Below are 19,230 nucleotides of genomic sequence, written 5' to 3' on the forward strand. Positions count from 1 at the left end.
GCAGCCAACTTTCATGTAGCCAGGAGATGGGTGGGCCCCCCAGAAAACCCCCCCTCCAAAGAGTTCACTACAGGGGCTGAGGAGGGGCAGTGAGTGGCCCAGTAGCGTGTCTGACCAGATTGTTCTGTGACTGTGTTTCAGACTGCATGTCAGGTCCATGTCCTTTTGGAAAGGTTCATCTTCAGCCCTCAACGTCGGTGTTGCCCACCCTCAACAGAACCTTCATCTGGGATGTCAAAGCTAACAAGAACATCGGTCTAGAACTGCAGTTCTCCCTCCCTCGCCTGAGGCAGATCAGGCTGGGGGAGAGCTGCCCTGATGGAGTCACTCATAGCATCAGCAGCCGCATTGGCACCACGATGGTCAGGATCGGAACCTTCTGCAGCAACGGCACTGTGTCCCGGATCAAAATGCAAGAGGGAGTGAAAATGGCCTTGGACCTCCCGTGGTTCCTCAACAGAAATGTCTCCGGCTTCAGCATCACAAACCGGTCGTCTATAAAACGTGAGCTCGCCATGCCCTCCCCTCTGTTTGCTGAGGTTGAAACCTACAAAATCACCCTTGCTCTCCATCAGAAATGGTCAGATGTCGGCAATTGTGTGATTCTATCTGAATACCTTAAAGGAAGTCCCACTCTTCTGTAAGCATGTGGGCCAGTCCTGGTGTGAACCCACCCTCCTCAGTTAAACAAACCAGGTGGTGTAACTCTTTCCTTTGTCCTTTGTATGTGAGGCTTGTTTTCAAGAAATGAAACGGGACTGGCTCTACAGACCTTAATGACTCTGTTTCTCATGTCTTTGTCCTGTCTTCTGTCTCTTTCACAGTTTCTAGAATTGTATCGGTGGTATGCCAGAGCTGGCCCACAGCAGCTCATGAGTGCCAATGTTAAGTGTTCTGGAATTTTGTGAGCTGGTATTAAACAGAGCCATTACTAAAAATAAAATTATATAAACTTACAATTAAATAAATTAGTTTAGGAACAAAGGTAATAAGTACTCAAAACTCAACACTTTGTAGTTAATATACTGCATTTTACTATTTATGCTTTGAAGTTAGGTATGCCCATTGGATCTGTATGGTGAAAATCCTATGTGATGGTGAGAGGGCTGTCCATCTCCTTCCAACTCCACGTTCATCCATCTCCTGTTGGTAGCCTGAAATCAGCTATAGTGGGAGTCTTTACACCAAGGAAGTGGGCAGACACTACAAATTAAGGCTTTATTTTTTTTCCCCTGCTGGGTTGAATATTAAACATATACTCACACACCACTGATGTATCCTCATTCTCACTCTCTACCTTGAGTATAAACATGCCATATCCAGACCCAGTGCTCAGGACCTAAGACCCACCTTCACCTCTTCTCTAACCCCTGTCCCCCCACCTGTGGATGACCAGGGCAGGGTCTAATCACCTCCTATTCTCTCGTTTGGGTTCCACCCCCAACAGGCCTGTGCATCATCGAATCTGTGTTCGAAGGTGAAGGCTCAGCCACCCTGATGTCTGCCAACTACCCGGACGGCTTCCCCGAGGACGAGCTCATGACGTGGCAGTTCATCATCCCTGCGCACCTGCGGGCGAGCGTCTCCTTCCTCCACTTCAGTGTCTCCAACTGCGTGAAGAAGGAGGAGCGGGTTGAGTACTGCATCCCAGGCTCCACCACCAACCGCGAGGTGTTCAAGCTGCAGGACAAGCAGCCTGGGAACATCGCCGGGAACTTCAACCTCTCTCTGCAGGGCTGTGACCAAGATGTCCAAAATCCAGGCATCCTCCGGCTGCAGTTTCAAGTATTGGTCCAACATCCACAAGATGAAAGCAGTAAGTAAGCCTCACTTTCCTTCCCCTCCCCCTCCTCCAGTGCCTTCTTTCCTTCCTGGGTAGTCTGCTTGGGCTGAGGTTCCCTTCCTACTTCTTGTCTGTGGCTCTGGCACACTTGGACTCTGGACCCTGTAAGACTTTCAGGAAGTGCGTTGCTAGGCAGTGAGACCAGGTCACTGGTGAATGCCGGGCATACTGTTCCACTTCAGCACAGTAAGAAGCTAAGATGATCTTGCATTCAGGGTGATAAGTTGTTTTTAATGAAGACATTGGAAGGTTACCTTCTAGAGCTCATGTCTTGACTGACCCTACAGTGTGAATCAGGATGTCACCAGCACCGTGAGCAGTGATGATAACACTTTTATTGTCTGAGTGCCAAGCCCTGCGCTAAGCACACCACTCACGTGGTCTCAGCTAATCCTTATTATAGCCTTGCAGGGGAAACAGGAATTATCTTCATTTATTGATGGGAAACCAGAAGTTTCAGAAAGGTTATGGAACTAGCCCAGTATCACACAGCTTGCCTGGAGCAGAGCAATCTCAGAACCCAGAGCCTGTGCTTCTGGACCACACAGAACCCCAGGTTCTGTGAGAATGAGGTTGTGTATCATTCCACACACATTTACTGAGATGCCGTGAACCTAGAGAAGGGTCATCAGGGCCAGGACTGCAGCGAGGCTATATGCCCAGGGCACAACACTGAAGGAGGCACCTACTCTGAGGAGCTCCCTCTCACAGAGGCTGTCACCCTCAGGGTTGTGTCAGTACAAGGTCAGCCCCCGAGAGTGAGCACCTCCTTAAAACTTGCTCCCTGGGTGCCCTTGCCTCACGGAGAGGAGTGGCATGGATCTTGAGAAAAAGGTACAGGATGAGTTCAGAGTGGCTATTCCTGGGGCTCATCTATGAGCTGGAGTCTGTGCGTTGTGACAAGTGGTCTTGAACCAGGACATCTGTGATGTGTGCTGAGGATGGGTTCTGCCCACAGGGTTGATTCTCATCCTTGTTTTTAATATTATTTACTTCCGGGAAGTAGACAGAACCAGGCAGAGAAATTGAGAATGTGAAATGGCATGGCTGATAAACACCTGAAAAGTGACCATGTGGGATCCACTCCCAGGGTTGCCCATCTGACACCGTCTTGGGAGTGCCCGCTCGGCACCCACTTGGAGCCCGGCTCCTCAGGAAGCCTCAGTGCCTTCATATCTTGACCCAAGATTCCTTCTAATTCACAATAACCATGTACAAGGCATAACTTTATATATACATGTGTGTATGTGCATGTGTGTCCACTGACACATTTTGATGACCCTATGTCACAATTTTATCAGAATGTTGAAAACAGCCATGAAAGGATTCAGAAATGGAGTGGGTTTGAGTTTTAGAAGATGCAGGGATTTGTTTATCATCTCAGTCACGGTGAAGTGCTGCTGATTAATTCTGTTTCCTGTAACATCAGCTGGGTTGATTTCTAAATATAATCAAATTGTTAAACATGCTATTACCAGCATCAAGAAGGATATGGCTTCAGTTTTGAGGTAAATAGTGGTTAACTGCACTTTAGATGTGTTTAGCACTGTCAAGGCTTTACATCAAGCATGGTTTGCATTTTTCTAGGCAAGTGAGTGAACTTGGCCAGCAGAAGTATCTTTACTTAGGCGATGCTGGAGTCCCTGAGAGCTCTGATTTCTGGACATCTCCATCTTGATTCTCTGAATCCCAACGTGGACCCTAAGTTTCAAGAGATTGCCCAAGGCAGCCAGCCCTGTGCACTCACACGTTTGTCTGGTTCTGTAAATATGTGTGGACAGCTTGTTTTGCAGGCAGCATGGCCCAGTGGTTAAAGGCACTTACTCTGGAATTGGCCTGCGTGGATTCAAAATCCTGATTCCCCTACTTACTGTGTGAGCCTGGGCAAGTCACTTAACTCCTGTGTGACTCAGTTTATCTTCAAATAGAGATAATAGGGCTGTCCTCGTAGGGGTGTTGTGAGGAGCAATGAGGTGGCAGTGCCTGGCAGGTAGTAAGCACTCTTTAAATGTTATCCTGCAAGGCTCTAGGTCAAGGAAGGGATACAAAGTTGAAAAAGACACAGCACTGGTCCTTAGACGTCAGCCTGTAATCCAGAAGACAGATGAGACTTATAGGATGCAGGAGGTCACTTCCCAGAAGGAGTTTCTTCTGTTTATTTTCTTTTCATATCTTGTTGATTTTATTTTAATAATTGCAATCTGTGTACCCTATTGGTGTAATATTTGGTCTCTCCGTAGGTGGCCGTTTCTCCACGGGCTCCTCTGGGGGTGCAGTGGATAGTTGTAGGTGCCCAGGACTCTCTCTCTATACACTGTGCATCACTGGGATGGACGGAGTTCTCCAGGGTGGGGTCTCCTGGTTCTGCGTCAGCCGATTCTGTCTGTTATTTTCATTCACTCTCTTCATCAGCTGGTGGTAACAAATGCTGTTGGTCTGGTTTCTCTCTTGTACTTTCTTGCACAGATGATAGATGTTTCAGAGAAAATTTTGGCTGCCGTCTCTACCCACTTGGCTCTCTTCCACACCTTGGCACTGTCTCTGCACTTGTATTGGCAGGGGTCATCCCCTCCGTCCTTTCCTGAGTGCTTGTGGTTGGCTGTTCCCTGCTTGTGGTTGGTTGTTCTGTGCTTGTAGTTGGTTGTTCCCCAACTGTGGTTGGTTGTTCTGTGCTAGGGGTGGTTGTTCCACGCTTGTGTTTGTTTTGTACTTACGGTTGGTTGGTCCGTATCTGTGTTAAACTCCCGTGGTTTGCCAGTAACTTCAGCCATGCTGAAGGCTCCCAGTGGTCTGCGCCAGGGTTCCTGATCTCCCTACATATACCTTCTCCTAGGCAATGAGGAGCCACACTCTTCAGCTTTGTTTGTTCATCAAGTCACTGCTCCAGCCAATGGTAGCCCTGGGATGGCTTAGTCATCACAAAACACCCCTCCTAACACCCTGGGGGGTGGTGAGAGGAGGGAGGGGGATGCACAAGGAAATTTCTGTGGGTGATGAATATATTCACTATCTTGATTATGTTGATGTATATACAGGTGTGTATATAGGTTCAAAACTAGGCAAATTTACACCTTAGATATGTACAGATTATTGTAATTCAATGATTGCTCAATAGAGCTGCTTAAAAATTATGTTCTCTGTAAGAAAACAAACAATTTTGGAAAGAAAAGAACAATTTTTGGTGAGGGAGAGTAGTTTATCACTGACATTGTTTAGAAACACTAGAGCATAGTGACAATAAAAACAAGCCTGGATTTACTCAGATTTATTATTGTTTTAAAATTCTCTGTTCCCCTTTATTCCCCCACAGGGAATGAAATATCCCCACTGCCCTGACCTGGATAGGCCACTGCATGACTCCAAGTCACTTAGCAAGAAGGTGTCCTAATCTGTGTGGGATTTGTGGCCTCCAAACACTGTTATGGAGGGTGGGGTTGATGATTTTCTGTACGGCGAGTTTTTGTCCCTTCTGAGGGTCTTTAGTTGTTTACAGCATAAGGTAGGTTACAACACACACCACTAAGAGGTAGATGGCTGGAAGCAATTCATTTGTGTGCCTTTTTGGTGGGTGCCCTGCCACCCCATACACATCATGCCTCTCCTCCGGGCCCCCTCTCTCCAGCCCAAGCAGCAGTGCTGAGCCCTTCTTCCTCCTTGCACAGGAGATAAAGTGTTAAGGGGGAGTTTGTCTCAGGTGCTCACTGCTCACCCAGTCCTTATTCCCAATGTCTGGCTGACTTTGGACACTGAAGGACCCAGTCTGGTCCTCCACCTCGAAGGACCCCACCTGCATTCCTTGTCACACACCTGCCTCTTCCTTTCTTTCCTCCCCATCAGCAGAGACACACACTCAACCCCTGGATGAAGGAGCCTTTCACAAACTGTCAATTTTGTTTTAACCCTCCCTGTTAAAGATTCAGTTTCTGTGGTTGGCTAGCTGGGCCATTGGAGACCAGCAGATAGTTCTGGAGTCTCTGGCTTTGCTCTGCAGTTACTGTCTGTACCAGTCATTACTTGGAGTGGTGGATTTCTCCTGGGTCTCTTGGTCCTGCTCTGGCTGATTTTGATTCATTTTCTTATTCAGACTGTGGCAAGAGACTGATATTGTTGGAGTCTTACTCTCGGGTGTTCTCAAACCCCCTTGAAAGGGTCTTTTTACCTTCGTGGCTTTCTTTTGCACCTGGAAAGGCAACAGAGTGAGCCCAGAGTGGCTTTGGTTTGGGGGAGGGGGATGGTGACTGAGTGGGAGCGGAGGCTTCATGAGAAGGGGTGTGCGTTGAGAAGGGGATTGGTACCCAGCAAGGACAAGTTCAGAGTCTTAGCGGGGGAGTCTTTGGGAAAAAGAGGAGCATGAAGAAGGCATTCTGACATTGCCACTGTCTCTGAACTTGGGTTGACAGGGGCTCTTCTTTCATTCCTTTCTTTGGTGCTGGGAATGAGTCGTTGTACATGTGTGTGCAGGTCCCCTTGGTCATAGCAGAGCCTCCCATTTCCTACCCAGGGAGACTGCCCTTCTTCTATGTCAATGACCCCTGGACAGTGAGACTCCACACGCTTCAGTTTTGCTAGGTCAGCAAGCACTATGCCCAGCGAGTGGTGTCTAAGGGTAGGCTTAGACTAAAGAAGGTGCCACTCTTGACACTTCCAGGGTGGGGCATGCTGGGAGGCCTCGAGACTGTGGCTGGAGAAAGGGAGTGTTTCCTCAACACCCTCTGAAGACGTGTCCCAAACCGACCTGCCACCCCTCCTCGTCTCCCCACGTTCAATCCCTGTGGTGCACGTGGCAGGGAAAAGGGGATTCCTCCAAACAATTTCCCACGGCCACCCCCATTCAGTGATTCATTCTGTTGTCTCCCCATCACTACCATGTCTCGTTTATCCATCTGAATGTCTGTGTCCCACTAAACTCCCAATCAGGCATCTTGTCTTATTCCTCTGTTTTCCTACACTCAGCACAGTTTCCAGCGCATTCCAGGCCCTCCATAAACCCTGTCGCACTAATCTCAGGAGGCAGCCTCTCGTCCAAAGTGGCTTGAGAGCCAGATGCACTCTCCAAAGGCACAACCCCTCAGAAGGGGCAAGGTAGATGGGACAGAGTGGGGGCACCAGGAGCCTGGCTGCTGGGGGAATCAGACAAGGACAAGAGCATCAAAAACAGAGTGGAGGCAGAGCTGGGAGGGTTTCTCAAGCCAAAGAGGGCGGCTGTCACAGCAACCATGCAAAGCCAGAGCCTCAGCAAGGGTGGAAGCAGCTGTCAGAGGCACCCTGACCCCTCATCATCCACAGTAGGACCTGATTACAGTGGGCCCAGACTGACAAAAACCAAATTCTGAATGTGGGCAGCAGGCAGATGTTACCTTGTACCTGATTGTCTCTCCCCCGACCCTACTCTGTACTCTCTCTCTACTTTGCTGACAATATCAATTTAGCTAAAACTAGACCCAGAGGACTCCTGCAGAGAATATCTTTCCATGGCTTGAGCACAAGTGTCCTGTGTCTTAAGATGAGTAATGTACAAGCTGCCCTGGCTGATCTGGCCAGCTGTGACCAGATGTGTGAGCATGGATGGCTTACGTTGCCCAAAACGTGCAGTTCAGCAATGTCAGAGAGCTTGATTTACATTTGTCTCCACCAAACACATCTTGCTTTTCAGTGCTCCATAACGCACCCTCATCTTTTTTGATGATACAATACTACCATGCCATACCTGGCATTATTACCACTCCATTACCTGGAGATATAAAAAATAATTTTGGTCCTCTTGAAGTTTCATCTAATAGTCACCGTAGAGAGAGAACTTCTCTGTTGTCCCACACAGCCTGTCTCTCATTTTCTGATATTATTTCTAAAAGGTTCAAATGGCCCTGCTGATAACGATCATATGAGTTAATAGTAGTCTACCTGTCTATGTTACTCCCTTTAGTGGGAGCAGACTGCTAGCCTACTACCTTTTGCATCCTCCTCTAGCTTCTGGAAGGTACGTTTACTTGCTCTGAAAATACCAGCAGACTAAGTGTATCTTCAAGCCCTGTAGGTTTCTGGGTTAACATGATTCAAATAAGGTAGATGGATGTGTTTCCAGAATGTTATACCAGATACTTCTAGTAACTGATCTGGGTAAATGCTGGTTGTGGAAACAGTTGCATTGCTTCTTTTTCAGCTTTTATAACCCCCCAGAAGCCACCTGGAGCCCTTAACTAAATGTTGGCGTTGTTTTTGTTTTTTCTTGGGTAACTCCTGCTCTGTGAGTCTTTATTTACTTATTTTTGGCTGTGTTGGGTCTTCGTTGCTGCATGCAGGCTTTCTCTAGTTGCGGCGAGCGAGGGCTACTCTTCATTGCAGTGCACGGGCTTCTCACTGCAGTGGCTTTTCTTGTTGCGGAGCATGGGCCCTAGGGCACGCGGGCTTCAGTAGTTGTGGCTCGTGGGCTTAGTTGCTCCGCAGCATGTGGGATCTTCCCGGACCAGGGATCAAACCCACGTCCCCTGCATTGGCAGGCGGATTCTTAACCACTGCGCCACCAGGGAAGCCCCTCTGTGAGTCTTTAATTTGTCCTGGAAGAGTTGACACATATTGTGGCCTCTGACTTATCCCCATGGATAAGTAAGAAATCTCAGGAGTTCCCTGGTGGCCTAGTGGTTAGGATTTGGCGCTTTCACTCCCTTGGCCTGGGTTCAGTCCCTGGTCGGGGAAGTAAGATCCTGCAAGCCTCGGGGTGCGGCCAAAAATTTTTTTCTTTCAAGAGAGAGGCAAAGGGAATCTTAGGATGATGGTACAAGGGGACCCAAGACCATACCTGGGCCCCTTTAGATGAGAGCAGTTGAGAAGGCTCTGGAGAGACTTTTCAGAAAGATAACTTGATGATATACCTAATGTTCTCATAGGTATTGAAAGGAGATTTATACAAGTTGGGGAGAGTTTGGGTGTCAAATTACTGATAAGTACATAGAAACTAAGGAAATGATTTAAATGGCAATAACTAATTCTAGGGAAATAAAATCTTGTGCAAGAAAGAGAAACTATAGCATGGAAATAACGTGACTGTGTAAACACTGTGTTACTATTGTTTACATAGTCATGATAATGCCAACACAGAATAATGATCTAACATAAAAATATGATGGTAAAGATTGGGAAGATGGGTGAATAGGAAGTGTGTGGTTTGGATGTTTGCTGGACATGTGTACTGTGGGTGTGTGTATGTTGTATACGAGGTGTGGAGTGTGGGAAGGGGGATGTGAGTGTGGGTGAAGGAGAGGAAATCCTCATCTTCTTTTGTGGGAAACCAACAAATAATACCTGAAACAGGGCTTCCCTGGTGGCGCAGTGGTTAAGAAACCGAGCCAATGCAGGGGACACGGGTTCGAGCCCTGGTGTGGGAAGATCCCACATGCTGCGGAGCAACTGAGCCCGTGCGCCACAACCACTGAGCCTGCGCTCTAGAGCCCATGAGCCACAACTACTGAGCCCGCGTGCCTAGAGCCCGAGCTCTGCAACAAGAGAAGCCACTGCGATGAGAAGCCCGCGCACCGCAACGAAGAGTAGCCCCCGCTCGCCGCAACTAGAGAAAGCCCATGTGCCGCAACGAAGACACAACACAGCCAAAAATAAATAAATTAATTAATTAATTAATTTTTTAAAACAATCTGAAACAGAAATATCTAGAAGCAGCAATAGAAGCATGTTGTTGGGTGCTGTGGATGTAATTGTAAAGAGAACCTGCTAAAAGAGTTGAAAGTTGTTATTCTGGGGAGTGGTCACAGTGGGGAGGGAGTTTTGTTTTCATAACAAACCTTAGAAAACTATTTGATTCGTTAAACCAGTGGTTCTCAGCCAGGAGCAATTTTGCCCCCCAGGGGACATGTGACAATGTCTGAAGACATTTCTGGTTGTTATAATGGAGGGCCATGGGGGTGCTACTGGCATCTAGTGGGTGGAGGCCAGGGATGCTGCTAAACATCTTACAGTGCACAGGACAGCCCCACAATGAAGAATTACCCTGCCCCGGGCTTCCCTGGTGGCGCAGTGGTTGAGAGTCTGCCTGCCAATGCGGGGAACACGGGTTCGAGCCCTGGTCTGGGAGGATCCCACATGCCGCGGAGCAACTGGGCCCGTGAGCCACAGCTACTGAGCCTGCGCGTCTGGAGCCTGTGCTCCGCAACAAGAGAGGCCGCGATAGGGAGAGGCCCGCGCACCGCGATGAAGGGTGGCCACCGCTTGCCGCAACTGGAGAAAGACCTCGCGCGGAAACGAAGACTCAACACAGCCAAAAATAAATAAATAAATAAATAAATAAATAAAATTTAAAAAAAAAAGAATTACCCTGCCCCAAATGTCAATAGTGCCAAGCCAGAGAAACCCTGCTTTAACTTCTGTGCGTGCACTACTTTGATACCGTACAAATTAGGAAAGAGGGAGGGGGTAGGGAGGCTTTTGCAACCTGTGATTGGACCTCGATAAAGGCGAGTGGGGCTTCAGAAGCAAAAGGGCTCCTAACACAGCCAGGGTAGGGGTAGGGCGGGTTTCCCAGAGGTAACAACGAAGATAAATTTTAAAGGACAGTAAGATATGAGCTGAATGTGGGGCTAGGAGATTGAAAAGCTAACCATTTTCTAAATCAAATCATATTTAAGTTAACAACATTAGCATATATACTCCAGCTCTGGATATGTCATCTCTCTGATTAAAGCACTATTAGAATTTACAGTAAAATTTACATAGACATAAGCAATAAGAACTAAAGAAAGGAGTCAGCAGATATGACAACCATAAGACATTTCCCTAATTTTGCTCCTAATTTGACACTGAGCTCCCTGGCAGCCAGTTCAAAAGGAACAATTCTATTAAGTATGTGGCTCCTGTTACCAGGAAGGAGGAAGCCTAGCAGACTCTCTTGGGAAACAGAGCTTTCCCAACTGGCACTGGACTTATTTATTCACTGGAGCTGCAGGCAGAGAGGCTAAGAGACCCGATGGACACATCGGCAACACCCATGACTTGCAAAGGCAGCACCACCTTGCACAGGCATCTTCCTAACTTGATGGCTTCTGTAAAAGCAGAACGAATGAAATTAAAAAGCAGCTCAGTAAAAAAGTGATTTCCAGGGGTTCATAGTGTAGAGCCTTCTGGGGATGGCATTATAAAGTGAAATGATTCTTTTATAAAGTAGTCTGGTAATCCATTCTAAATAGTTGAAAAAATATTCCTATTCTCTCACCTAACAATCAGTTCTGGGATTTTATCCTGAGGAAATAGATAAAAACGAAACATGCGCATGTGCTTATTAGAGTCTTTTATTTCAACTGGTGCAATCATAGAAGTGACCTAAAAAAACAATAATTGGGCAGTTTTTCCAAATTACATAAGAAATACATACATATTTTCTAACTAAAAATTCAAACATCACAGACAAAGCTAAAATCTTCCCTGACCATCTGTATTGTCCCTACTTCCAGGCCCCTCTCTTAGGGTAACCACAATTATGGATTTGTTATATTTCTCTCCAAATCTTTTTTCTCTTCATTTAAATATTAAGTACATACATATATAAGTATGTACACGTAGAAATAGCTATTTCATTTTACGTAGAGACTTTACAATCAAATGGTGTCATAGTCTATGGTTCTACAACTTGCTGTTTTACCTAATACTATATCTTGGAGGTTCTTATATCAGTATATTTAGATCTCCCTCATTCTTTTTAACTGCTGCGTAATATTCCATTGGTGAAAGTTTCATGGTCTGTTTAACTATTCCAGTATTACTCCAGTCACTGTCACAGCACTGGCGTACACATGTGGGCATATATACCCATGTCACACTGCTGGGTTATAGGGGTGTAGGGTTTTTATTTTTATACTATACACTTTCTTTTAATTTGCTTTTCTCTAATTATAAGTAGTATTACAAGTGATACTAACAACACTTCATATTTTGGCTATTTGGACATTTATATTTCCTTTACTGTGAACTGCTCAATCATTCTATGTAGAAAATATTTTCTCCCAGTGTGTCCCTTGTCCTTTAAACATTATTTATGGTACCTAAGTCAGACAGATATTTTAATCTTTATTTATTTATTTTTTTGCTTTTATAATTTGTGTTTACTCCACATTTATAAAGATATTCTCTTTGTTTTTATTTTGGTGAACTGCTTTGAAGTACTAGTGTAATTTTATTCTTTTACTAATGGGAGAGACCGTTCTCCTGGCCCAGCCTATGGAGTACTTCATCTTTTTGTCACTTATTTGAAATGTAGCATTTATTAGAGATTAAATTATAATACCTATGGTTCCATCTTGTCTGTGAATCTTGTATCCCTGCACTAATACCAGCTGTTGTTAATTACTCTTCATAGAGGGAGAATATTTAAATAGGTGATGCTAAATCTCACTTAGATGACTAAGATTAATGAATATTTTAAAAGCTTAGTGAATATGAAAACTATATGGTAAAATAAGTGTATCTGTATAAAATAATAAAGTAAAATCTGAGTATAAAATTTTATATACACCATACTGTTAAATAGGTGAAAATATGCATGCATATGCACAAGGACAAAAATGAATTTGAAGAAATGAAAGCAGTTACATAAGGATGGTCGAAATGCGGTCCACTGACTTTCTTTTTAAATTTTGTTTCAAGCTATCATAATGTTTTCTTTTTTTTTTTTTTTTTAAACATATAAATGTATATTAACTTGCCAATCTTTTTTTTTAAATAAATTTATTTATTTATTTTTGGCTGTGTTGGGTCTTCGTTTCTGTGCGAGGGCTTTCTCTAGTTGTGGCAAGCGGGGCCACTCTTCATCGCGGTGCGCGGGCCTCTCAGTATCGCGGCCTCTCTTGTTGCGGAGCACAGGCTCCAGACGCGCAGGCTCGGTAGTTGTGGCTCACGGGCCCAGTTGCTCCGCGGCATGTGGGATCTTCCCAGACCAGGGCTCGAACCCGTGTCCCCTGCATTGGCAGGCAGACTCTCAACCACTGCGCCACCAGGGAAGCCCGATGTTTTCTTAATAATAAAGAAATTTCCCAATGTTCCCCAGCCATGAGAGATTTTGTGCTCATTTTTGCTGTCTCACGGGGCTCATCCTGATCCATTCTTCATGCCTGTTTTCTATTTGTGGTTCCAGATAAAACCTACATGGTTGACTTGAGTAACGAGCGAGCCATGTCGCTGACCATTGAGCAACGGCCCAGCAAACTGAGCCGCAAATTTGTCCCCGGCTGCTTCGTGTGTCTGGACTCTCGGACCTGCAGCACCAACCTCACCCTGACAGCTGGCTCCAAACACAATATCTCCTTCCTTTGTGATGATCTGACACGCCTGTGGATCAACGCCGAGAAAACCATAAGTACGCCCCCGCCCCTTCAGTGTGCTCCTGCCGAGCTGTGGGAGTTCTCCCCTCCCTGCCCTGTCTTAGTGGGGTCCACTGGGTGGGTTGTAAATAGTATGATCAGAAATGCCCCCAGCAGTCAGGGTGAGCAAGGGCAACCAAGAAGCACAGAGCAAGGTGGAGACACACCCGCTTTGAGACCAGCAGCCTCCGTGGGAACATGCATCCTTCAGAAGCAAGTGGCATCCCCCGTGTCCATGCTCACATCTCCTCTGTCCAGCCTCCGGTCTCCCTCCTGTGAAATGCTCGTAGCCTTCCCCAACCTCCCTCATCCGCACGCCCCCTGCTTCCACGCTCACTGCTCGCTTGTCTTCTGTTGCATGAGACCAAGTCTTGAGCTCAAAAACTTTGGCTTCTTCCGTTTTTTATCCCTTTAGCTACTAGCCATGCCTGACATGTGCTAGTCACATAGAAATGTTTAATCAGTGGAGGGCAGCAAAACCAATAGTCACCTCCTTGCTGGGCCACCATCATCTCTGATGTGGATGCTCTTAGGGTCTCCACTGAGGCAGTAGCTGAAGCCGCGAGAGGCAAAGCAGCCAGCCCGAGGCCACCCCGTTAGGAAGCGGCAGAGCTGAAACACCAGCTGAGATCTCCCCAACTCTACTCCCAGCTCTAACCACTAGGCGAACTGCCTCCCCACAGGCAGGGACACTGGGCAGCAGGGCTGGGTGAAGGGAAAAACCTGTACCCTGCCCACGTGGCACTTAGCATCTAAGACACAGGTTGTCTTAGTTGAGAACTTGAGTAAACAAGAAGAGAAAATTTCAACCCTGAATACTCCCCAAAAGTCGTTCTGCCGGTTTAGTGGAGAGTAAGAATGCAAGAGCACGAGGGAAGCTAGAAAAGGGGCGTCAAGGAGGCAGGAGCGCAGGACAGAGCAGGAGAGGAGAGACCAAAGGGAAAAGTGAGAAAGCCTCGGGCTGACTTGAGAGCTGGAGAGGATGCACTTCCGGTTTCCTCCCAGCCTGGGTACCACGAGCCCCTCTTTCGTAGGCTGCCTGGACCACCGGTACTGCCACAGGAAGTCCTACTCGCTCCAGGTGCCATGGTACATCTTCCAGCTGCCTGTGCAGCTGCACGACTTCTCCTGGAAGCTGCTGGTGCCCAAAGACAGCATCAGCCTGGCACTGGTGCCTGCCCAGAAGCTGCAGCAGCACACTCACGAGAGGGTCTGCAACACCAGCTTCAGCTACCTCGTGGCCAGTGCCGTTCCCGGCCAGGACCTTTCCTTCGGCTCCTTCTGCTCTGGAGGCTCCATAGAGCAGATTCAGGTGAAGCAGAACGTCTCGGTGACCCTCCGCACCTTTGCCCCCAGCTTCCAGCAAGAGGCCTCCAGGCAGAGCCTGGCCGTGTCCTTTATCCCCCACTTCAAAGGTAAGGGGGTCTTTCACTCTCTCCCCATCTCGATGCCCTCTTAGCCTTTCTTATTTGGACACTTATCTTATTTTGGTTTTCTGATCGTCTTAATTGTCAGTTTGAAGAGAAGGGATAGCTGAGGGGGCTGTTCCTCATACAAGATGATGAGTCCTAATCCTGACTTTACCATTAACCTAGTGTGGAAAATTCCAGGAGTTAGAAATAAGACTCTCTGACAGTGGGAGGTGCTGGTTGGTAGGCAGCAGAACAAATAATCAGGTTCGAGACTTTTTTGGAAGCAGGCAGGGCATAAATGAGAACTAACCAAATATTCCCAAGTCCTGGATTCTTCAAGTGGTAACATACAAATCCTTATGCAGATATTTTTATGATTCTGCTTTGACAATTCAGAACGCAGTTTGGAGGGCATAGAGGAAGGAATACTGGGAAAGAGATGAATCTCTAGAGCGTTCTCCTGCATGGGGGAGCAGACCCCTCCTGGGAGGCTAGTGTATGATCTTCTCAGGCAGCAAATGAGGTTTAAATCGGTCACAATGGTGAACTCTACATTGTTGATTTTAAAATTCACAGTCACCACTACAAGTTGCTAAGTTCATTTTTAAATTGACCAAGACCTTAATTCTAGGTTTACTCTGTAATTTTGTTCTCAGAGGCATGAGTGGGAGGGAAATGAATCTGGCCATAAGATTAAGATCAGTCCAGGTTGCCTGGTATCTCCAAGGTTACCAGAGAAACTCCTTCTGGGGAGTCTTTGAAAATAAGACACACCCTCCTCAGTGTGGAGTGTTGGGGTTTTATCTCACCTGAAGATAAGGAGTGGATTAGTTGACATGTCAGAGACCCTTTCAACTTTGCAATTCTAGAATTCTTCCCAGAACCTGAAGTTTTCTAAATCTCCAAAATAGAAATCGGTTTACACCAGTCCCGCCATGGAGCAGGGCATTAGATAGATGCTAGCCCCATTGAGGGCATCTCTGAAAGGAAGCTGAGACAACCACCAGTTTGGCAAACTGGCTTGTTTTGTGTTTGTTTGTTTGGTTGGTTGTTTGGTTGGTTTTTTCAAAAGGCCCGAGAACCTAATCTGAGACTCTCTTCCTTTGCTGACCAATATGGTAGCCACTGGCCACATGTGGCAATTTAAATTTAAATTAATAGTAAACAAAATTAAAAATTCAGTTCTTCAGTCACACCAAGCACATTCCAAGTCTTCAACAGACACATGCGGCTGTGGCTACTCTCTTAGCCAGTGCAGATCCAGAGCCTCTCCATCATGGCAGGAAGCTCTGTAGTCTGGACGGTGTGGCAACATCTCCTCCGCCCTCCTATTCTCTCCATCTTGATTGAGTGAAACAACTTCTGCGTGGATTCTCTTCCTTTTCCTGCAGAGGAAGGTGTTTTCACAGTGACCCTGGACACGAAAAGCAAGGTCTACCTGAGGACCCCTAACTGGGACAGGGGCCTTCCATCCCTCACCTCCGTGTCCTGGAACATAAGCGTGCCCCAAGACCAGGTGGCCTGCCTGACCTTCCTCAAAGAGCGAACGGGCCTGGTCTGCCAGACAGGGCGTGCGTTCATGATCATCCAGGAGCAGCGGGCCCACACCGAGGAGATCTTCAGCCTGGAGGAGGAGGTGCTGCCCAAGCCAAGCTTCCGCTATCACAGCTTCTGGGTCAACATCTCCAACTGCAGCCCCATGAGCAGGAAGCAGCTGGACCTGCTTTTCTGGGTCTCGCTTACCCCAAGGACCATGGGTAAGGTCTTTCGGGGCTGGTGGATAGCAGTTGGTAGTTGAGGGATCAGGAGCAAGACTGGAAGGCAAGTCAGAAAGCATGGATTTGAGTCCTGGCTGTCCATGTATCAGTCAGCTATTGTGTCAATAATACTGCATAACAAACCACCCCAGAACTCAGTGGCTTAAAACAGCCATTTGTTATTGCTCACATGTTGGCTGGGCAGTTCTGAGCTGGGCTTGTCAGGGTTCATTCACTCAAGCACCTGTGGGCAGCTGCAGGTTGGCTAGAGGACTTTGTCAATCTTGGCCGGGCACTCTCACATGTCTGGGGCCCAGCCAAGATCAGCCATGTTAACTGGGATTCCTTGACTCTCCTCAGCATGGTCTCTTATCCTCCAAACTGGGGCCTGTTCTCATGGCAGAGGCAGAGAGATCCAAGAGAGGCTGGGGGAAGCATGCAAGGTCTCCTGACGATTAGGTTAAGAACTCATACCCTGTCCCTTTGACAGCATTGGTTTGGTCAGCCCAGATTCAAGGGGTGGACAGGTGGACTCCATCTCTTGATGGGAGGAGCTGCAGGATCACACAGTAAATAAAGGACATGGGTGAGGGCAGGGGGAGAATTAGGGCATTTTGGTAGTCAGTCTACTATTAACCTCTTTCTGACATAGGGGAAGTCTCTTTACTCCTCTGATCTTCCTCTGCAGAGAATAGATGATTGTAACTACCCCATAAAATTATCACTGGGGATTCAGTGTTGGTGATTAAACTGTGAGGACCTGAAAAGTGTGACACAGATACATGATGCTGGCATTTTTTATTTAGTCCAGTGAAACATTAGAATCCTTGAATGTCCTCAGTCGTGGGCCTCAGAGCCATGATGAGGATTTTGCCTTTATGCCCGAAGTGGTAGTAGCCACTGAAGAGTTTCAGGCAATCTGTGGTGGGGCCATGTTAGCCCTTGATTCCAAGATAGTCACAGAGCACCACAGAGTGTTGGAACCATGGAGGTTTTTTTCCCCAGCCCCTTCCCTTTTTGGTGGTCAGATAGACTGTGTGTCCACCCAATGCCACACAGGTGGTTAGCAGCAAGAGAACCGACGGGGACCAGAAGCCACAAGTGAAAAGCTCTCTCACGCTCTCAGATTAGCTCCTGAGTTTTCTTCCTCTCTTACATTCATTTTCTGTCATTTATTTCTAGTCCTGTTTTCTCACAGTCTCACCTTTTGTTTTCTTATTGAACAAGCCAGAAATTCTAAATCCCGGTTTGGTGCAGGGCTCTCTCTCTCTGATTTATTTTCTTTTTCCTTTGTACAACTGTAGGAGAAGGACAGCACACATGAAACAACCCTCTCCTTAACTCCTTCACCTCTGACTTTTGACTCCCTGCTTTCTTCTACACTCCCTGCTCTTCTCTCCTCCAAAATGGGCTGCGGCAGTCAGGGGAGCACAGCTGGGATAGGCCAGGAGTAGCCTTTGGAGTAGATCTGGTAGGTCCCCCAGTTTGTTTTATCTTTCACTGCATAACGAACTCTTCCAAGATTTAGTGGCTTAGACAATAACCGTTTTTTTTTGCTCACAATTCCATGGGTCAGGAATTTGGATGGGGCACAGCAGGTGGCTCATCTCTGCTCTAAGATATCGGGGACCTCAGCCAGATGCCTTGAATAGCTAGAGGGGGGCTGGGATGGTTCACCTTTGCTCACTTTCAAGGCTGGGAGCCTTGGTTTGTTTTCCTCGTGGAGTCTCCACATGGCTACTTGGGCTTCCTCACAGCATGGTGGTCTCAGCATAGTCAGGCTTCTTACATGGTGGCTGGCTTTTCCTCAGGAAGTGCAGGGAGCTGCCAGGTTTCTAAAAGGTTAGGTCCACACCAGCACAGCCCATATTCAAGAGGAAAGGAAGCAGATTCCCCTTAAAGTGAGGAGCAGCATGTGCATATGGGGAGGGAAGGAATGGATGGTAGCCATCTTTGAAGACTGTCTACTGGAGTTCATCACCAGCCTGATACCAAGTGTCTCCCCATCTCCCTCCCTTGTGTCTCTGCTCACAGACCTGACTGTCATCATCCTCGCGGTGGTGGGAGGTGGCGCCTTACTGCTGTTTGCCCTCGGACTCATCGTTTGCTTTGTGAAAAAGAAGTAGGTGGAATTTCTCAAACTGTCTTCACCTGAGCTGACACCTCCTTACAGCACACAGACCAGAGCTGTCATTAATTATTGACTTTTTTCTTGCTTTCCATTTTCCCCGCAAAGATCAATGTTAAATAATATTGCCGGGGCGGGGGTGGGGGGAGGTACTTCCCTGGCGGTCCAGTGGTTAAGACTCCATGTTTCCAGTGCAGGGGGCACTGGTTCAATCCCTGGTTGGGGAACTAAGGTCCCATGTGCTATGCAGTGCGGCCAAAAAAATAAATATTGCAGGGGGTGAATTCCCTGGCAGTCCAGCAATTAGGACTCCAAGCTTTCACTGCCGAGGGTGCGGGTTGGATCCCTGTTTGGGGAACTAAGATCCTGCAAGCCGCCTGGCATGGCCAAAAAAAAAAAAGTGGAAAATAAATAATATTGCTGGATGTGAATTATGCTTGGAGGGGGAAAATATCCCCTACCTAGTAGGAAAACAAAATACACATGCGGTGACATTTTAGCCTGCAGTTTTACGCAGCTGCCTCAGCACAAGTCCCCTGTGAATCATTTAGTGTCTGCTCATTAGACTGTGGTCCTCACAGGGGTGATCTTGGCAGGAAAACGCTCACGTAGACCCTGCCAGACCAGGCCTGTGAATCCTCTCCCCCCGTCACCTTGAGGAAAAGACACTCACACTGCCCAGCTTGTTCTCCTCCAGTTTCTTAAACAAACTGTCTGTTTTATGCTTGTTTAT

General features: G+C 47.2%; 1 protein-coding gene across 3 annotated transcripts in view; it reads left to right on the forward strand.

The window, feature by feature from the left end:
* The window catches only part of CDCP1 (CUB domain containing protein 1), a 62,273-nt gene that overhangs the window by 31,339 nt on the left and 11,704 nt on the right, over positions 1-19,230 (forward strand). The window contains exons 3-8 of one of the 3 annotated variants that reach the window (XM_082347368.1): positions 142-504; positions 1,448-1,816; positions 12,975-13,196; positions 14,235-14,615; positions 16,004-16,369; positions 18,404-18,491. In XM_082347368.1, coding sequence (XP_082203494.1) covers positions 142-504; positions 1,448-1,816; positions 12,975-13,196; positions 14,235-14,615; positions 16,004-16,369; positions 18,404-18,491 — 1,789 coding nt within the window. The remainder of the gene's footprint in view (positions 1-141; positions 505-1,447; positions 1,817-12,974; positions 13,197-14,234; positions 14,616-16,003; positions 16,370-18,403; positions 18,492-19,230) is intronic. The other 2 variants (XM_082347370.1, XM_082347369.1) reach the window with 2 other exon arrangements.

This window comes from Balaenoptera borealis (genome assembly GCF_965194805.1).
Source record: "Balaenoptera borealis genome assembly, chromosome: 12".
NCBI classification, from domain to species: Eukaryota; Metazoa; Chordata; class Mammalia; order Artiodactyla; family Balaenopteridae; genus Balaenoptera; species Balaenoptera borealis.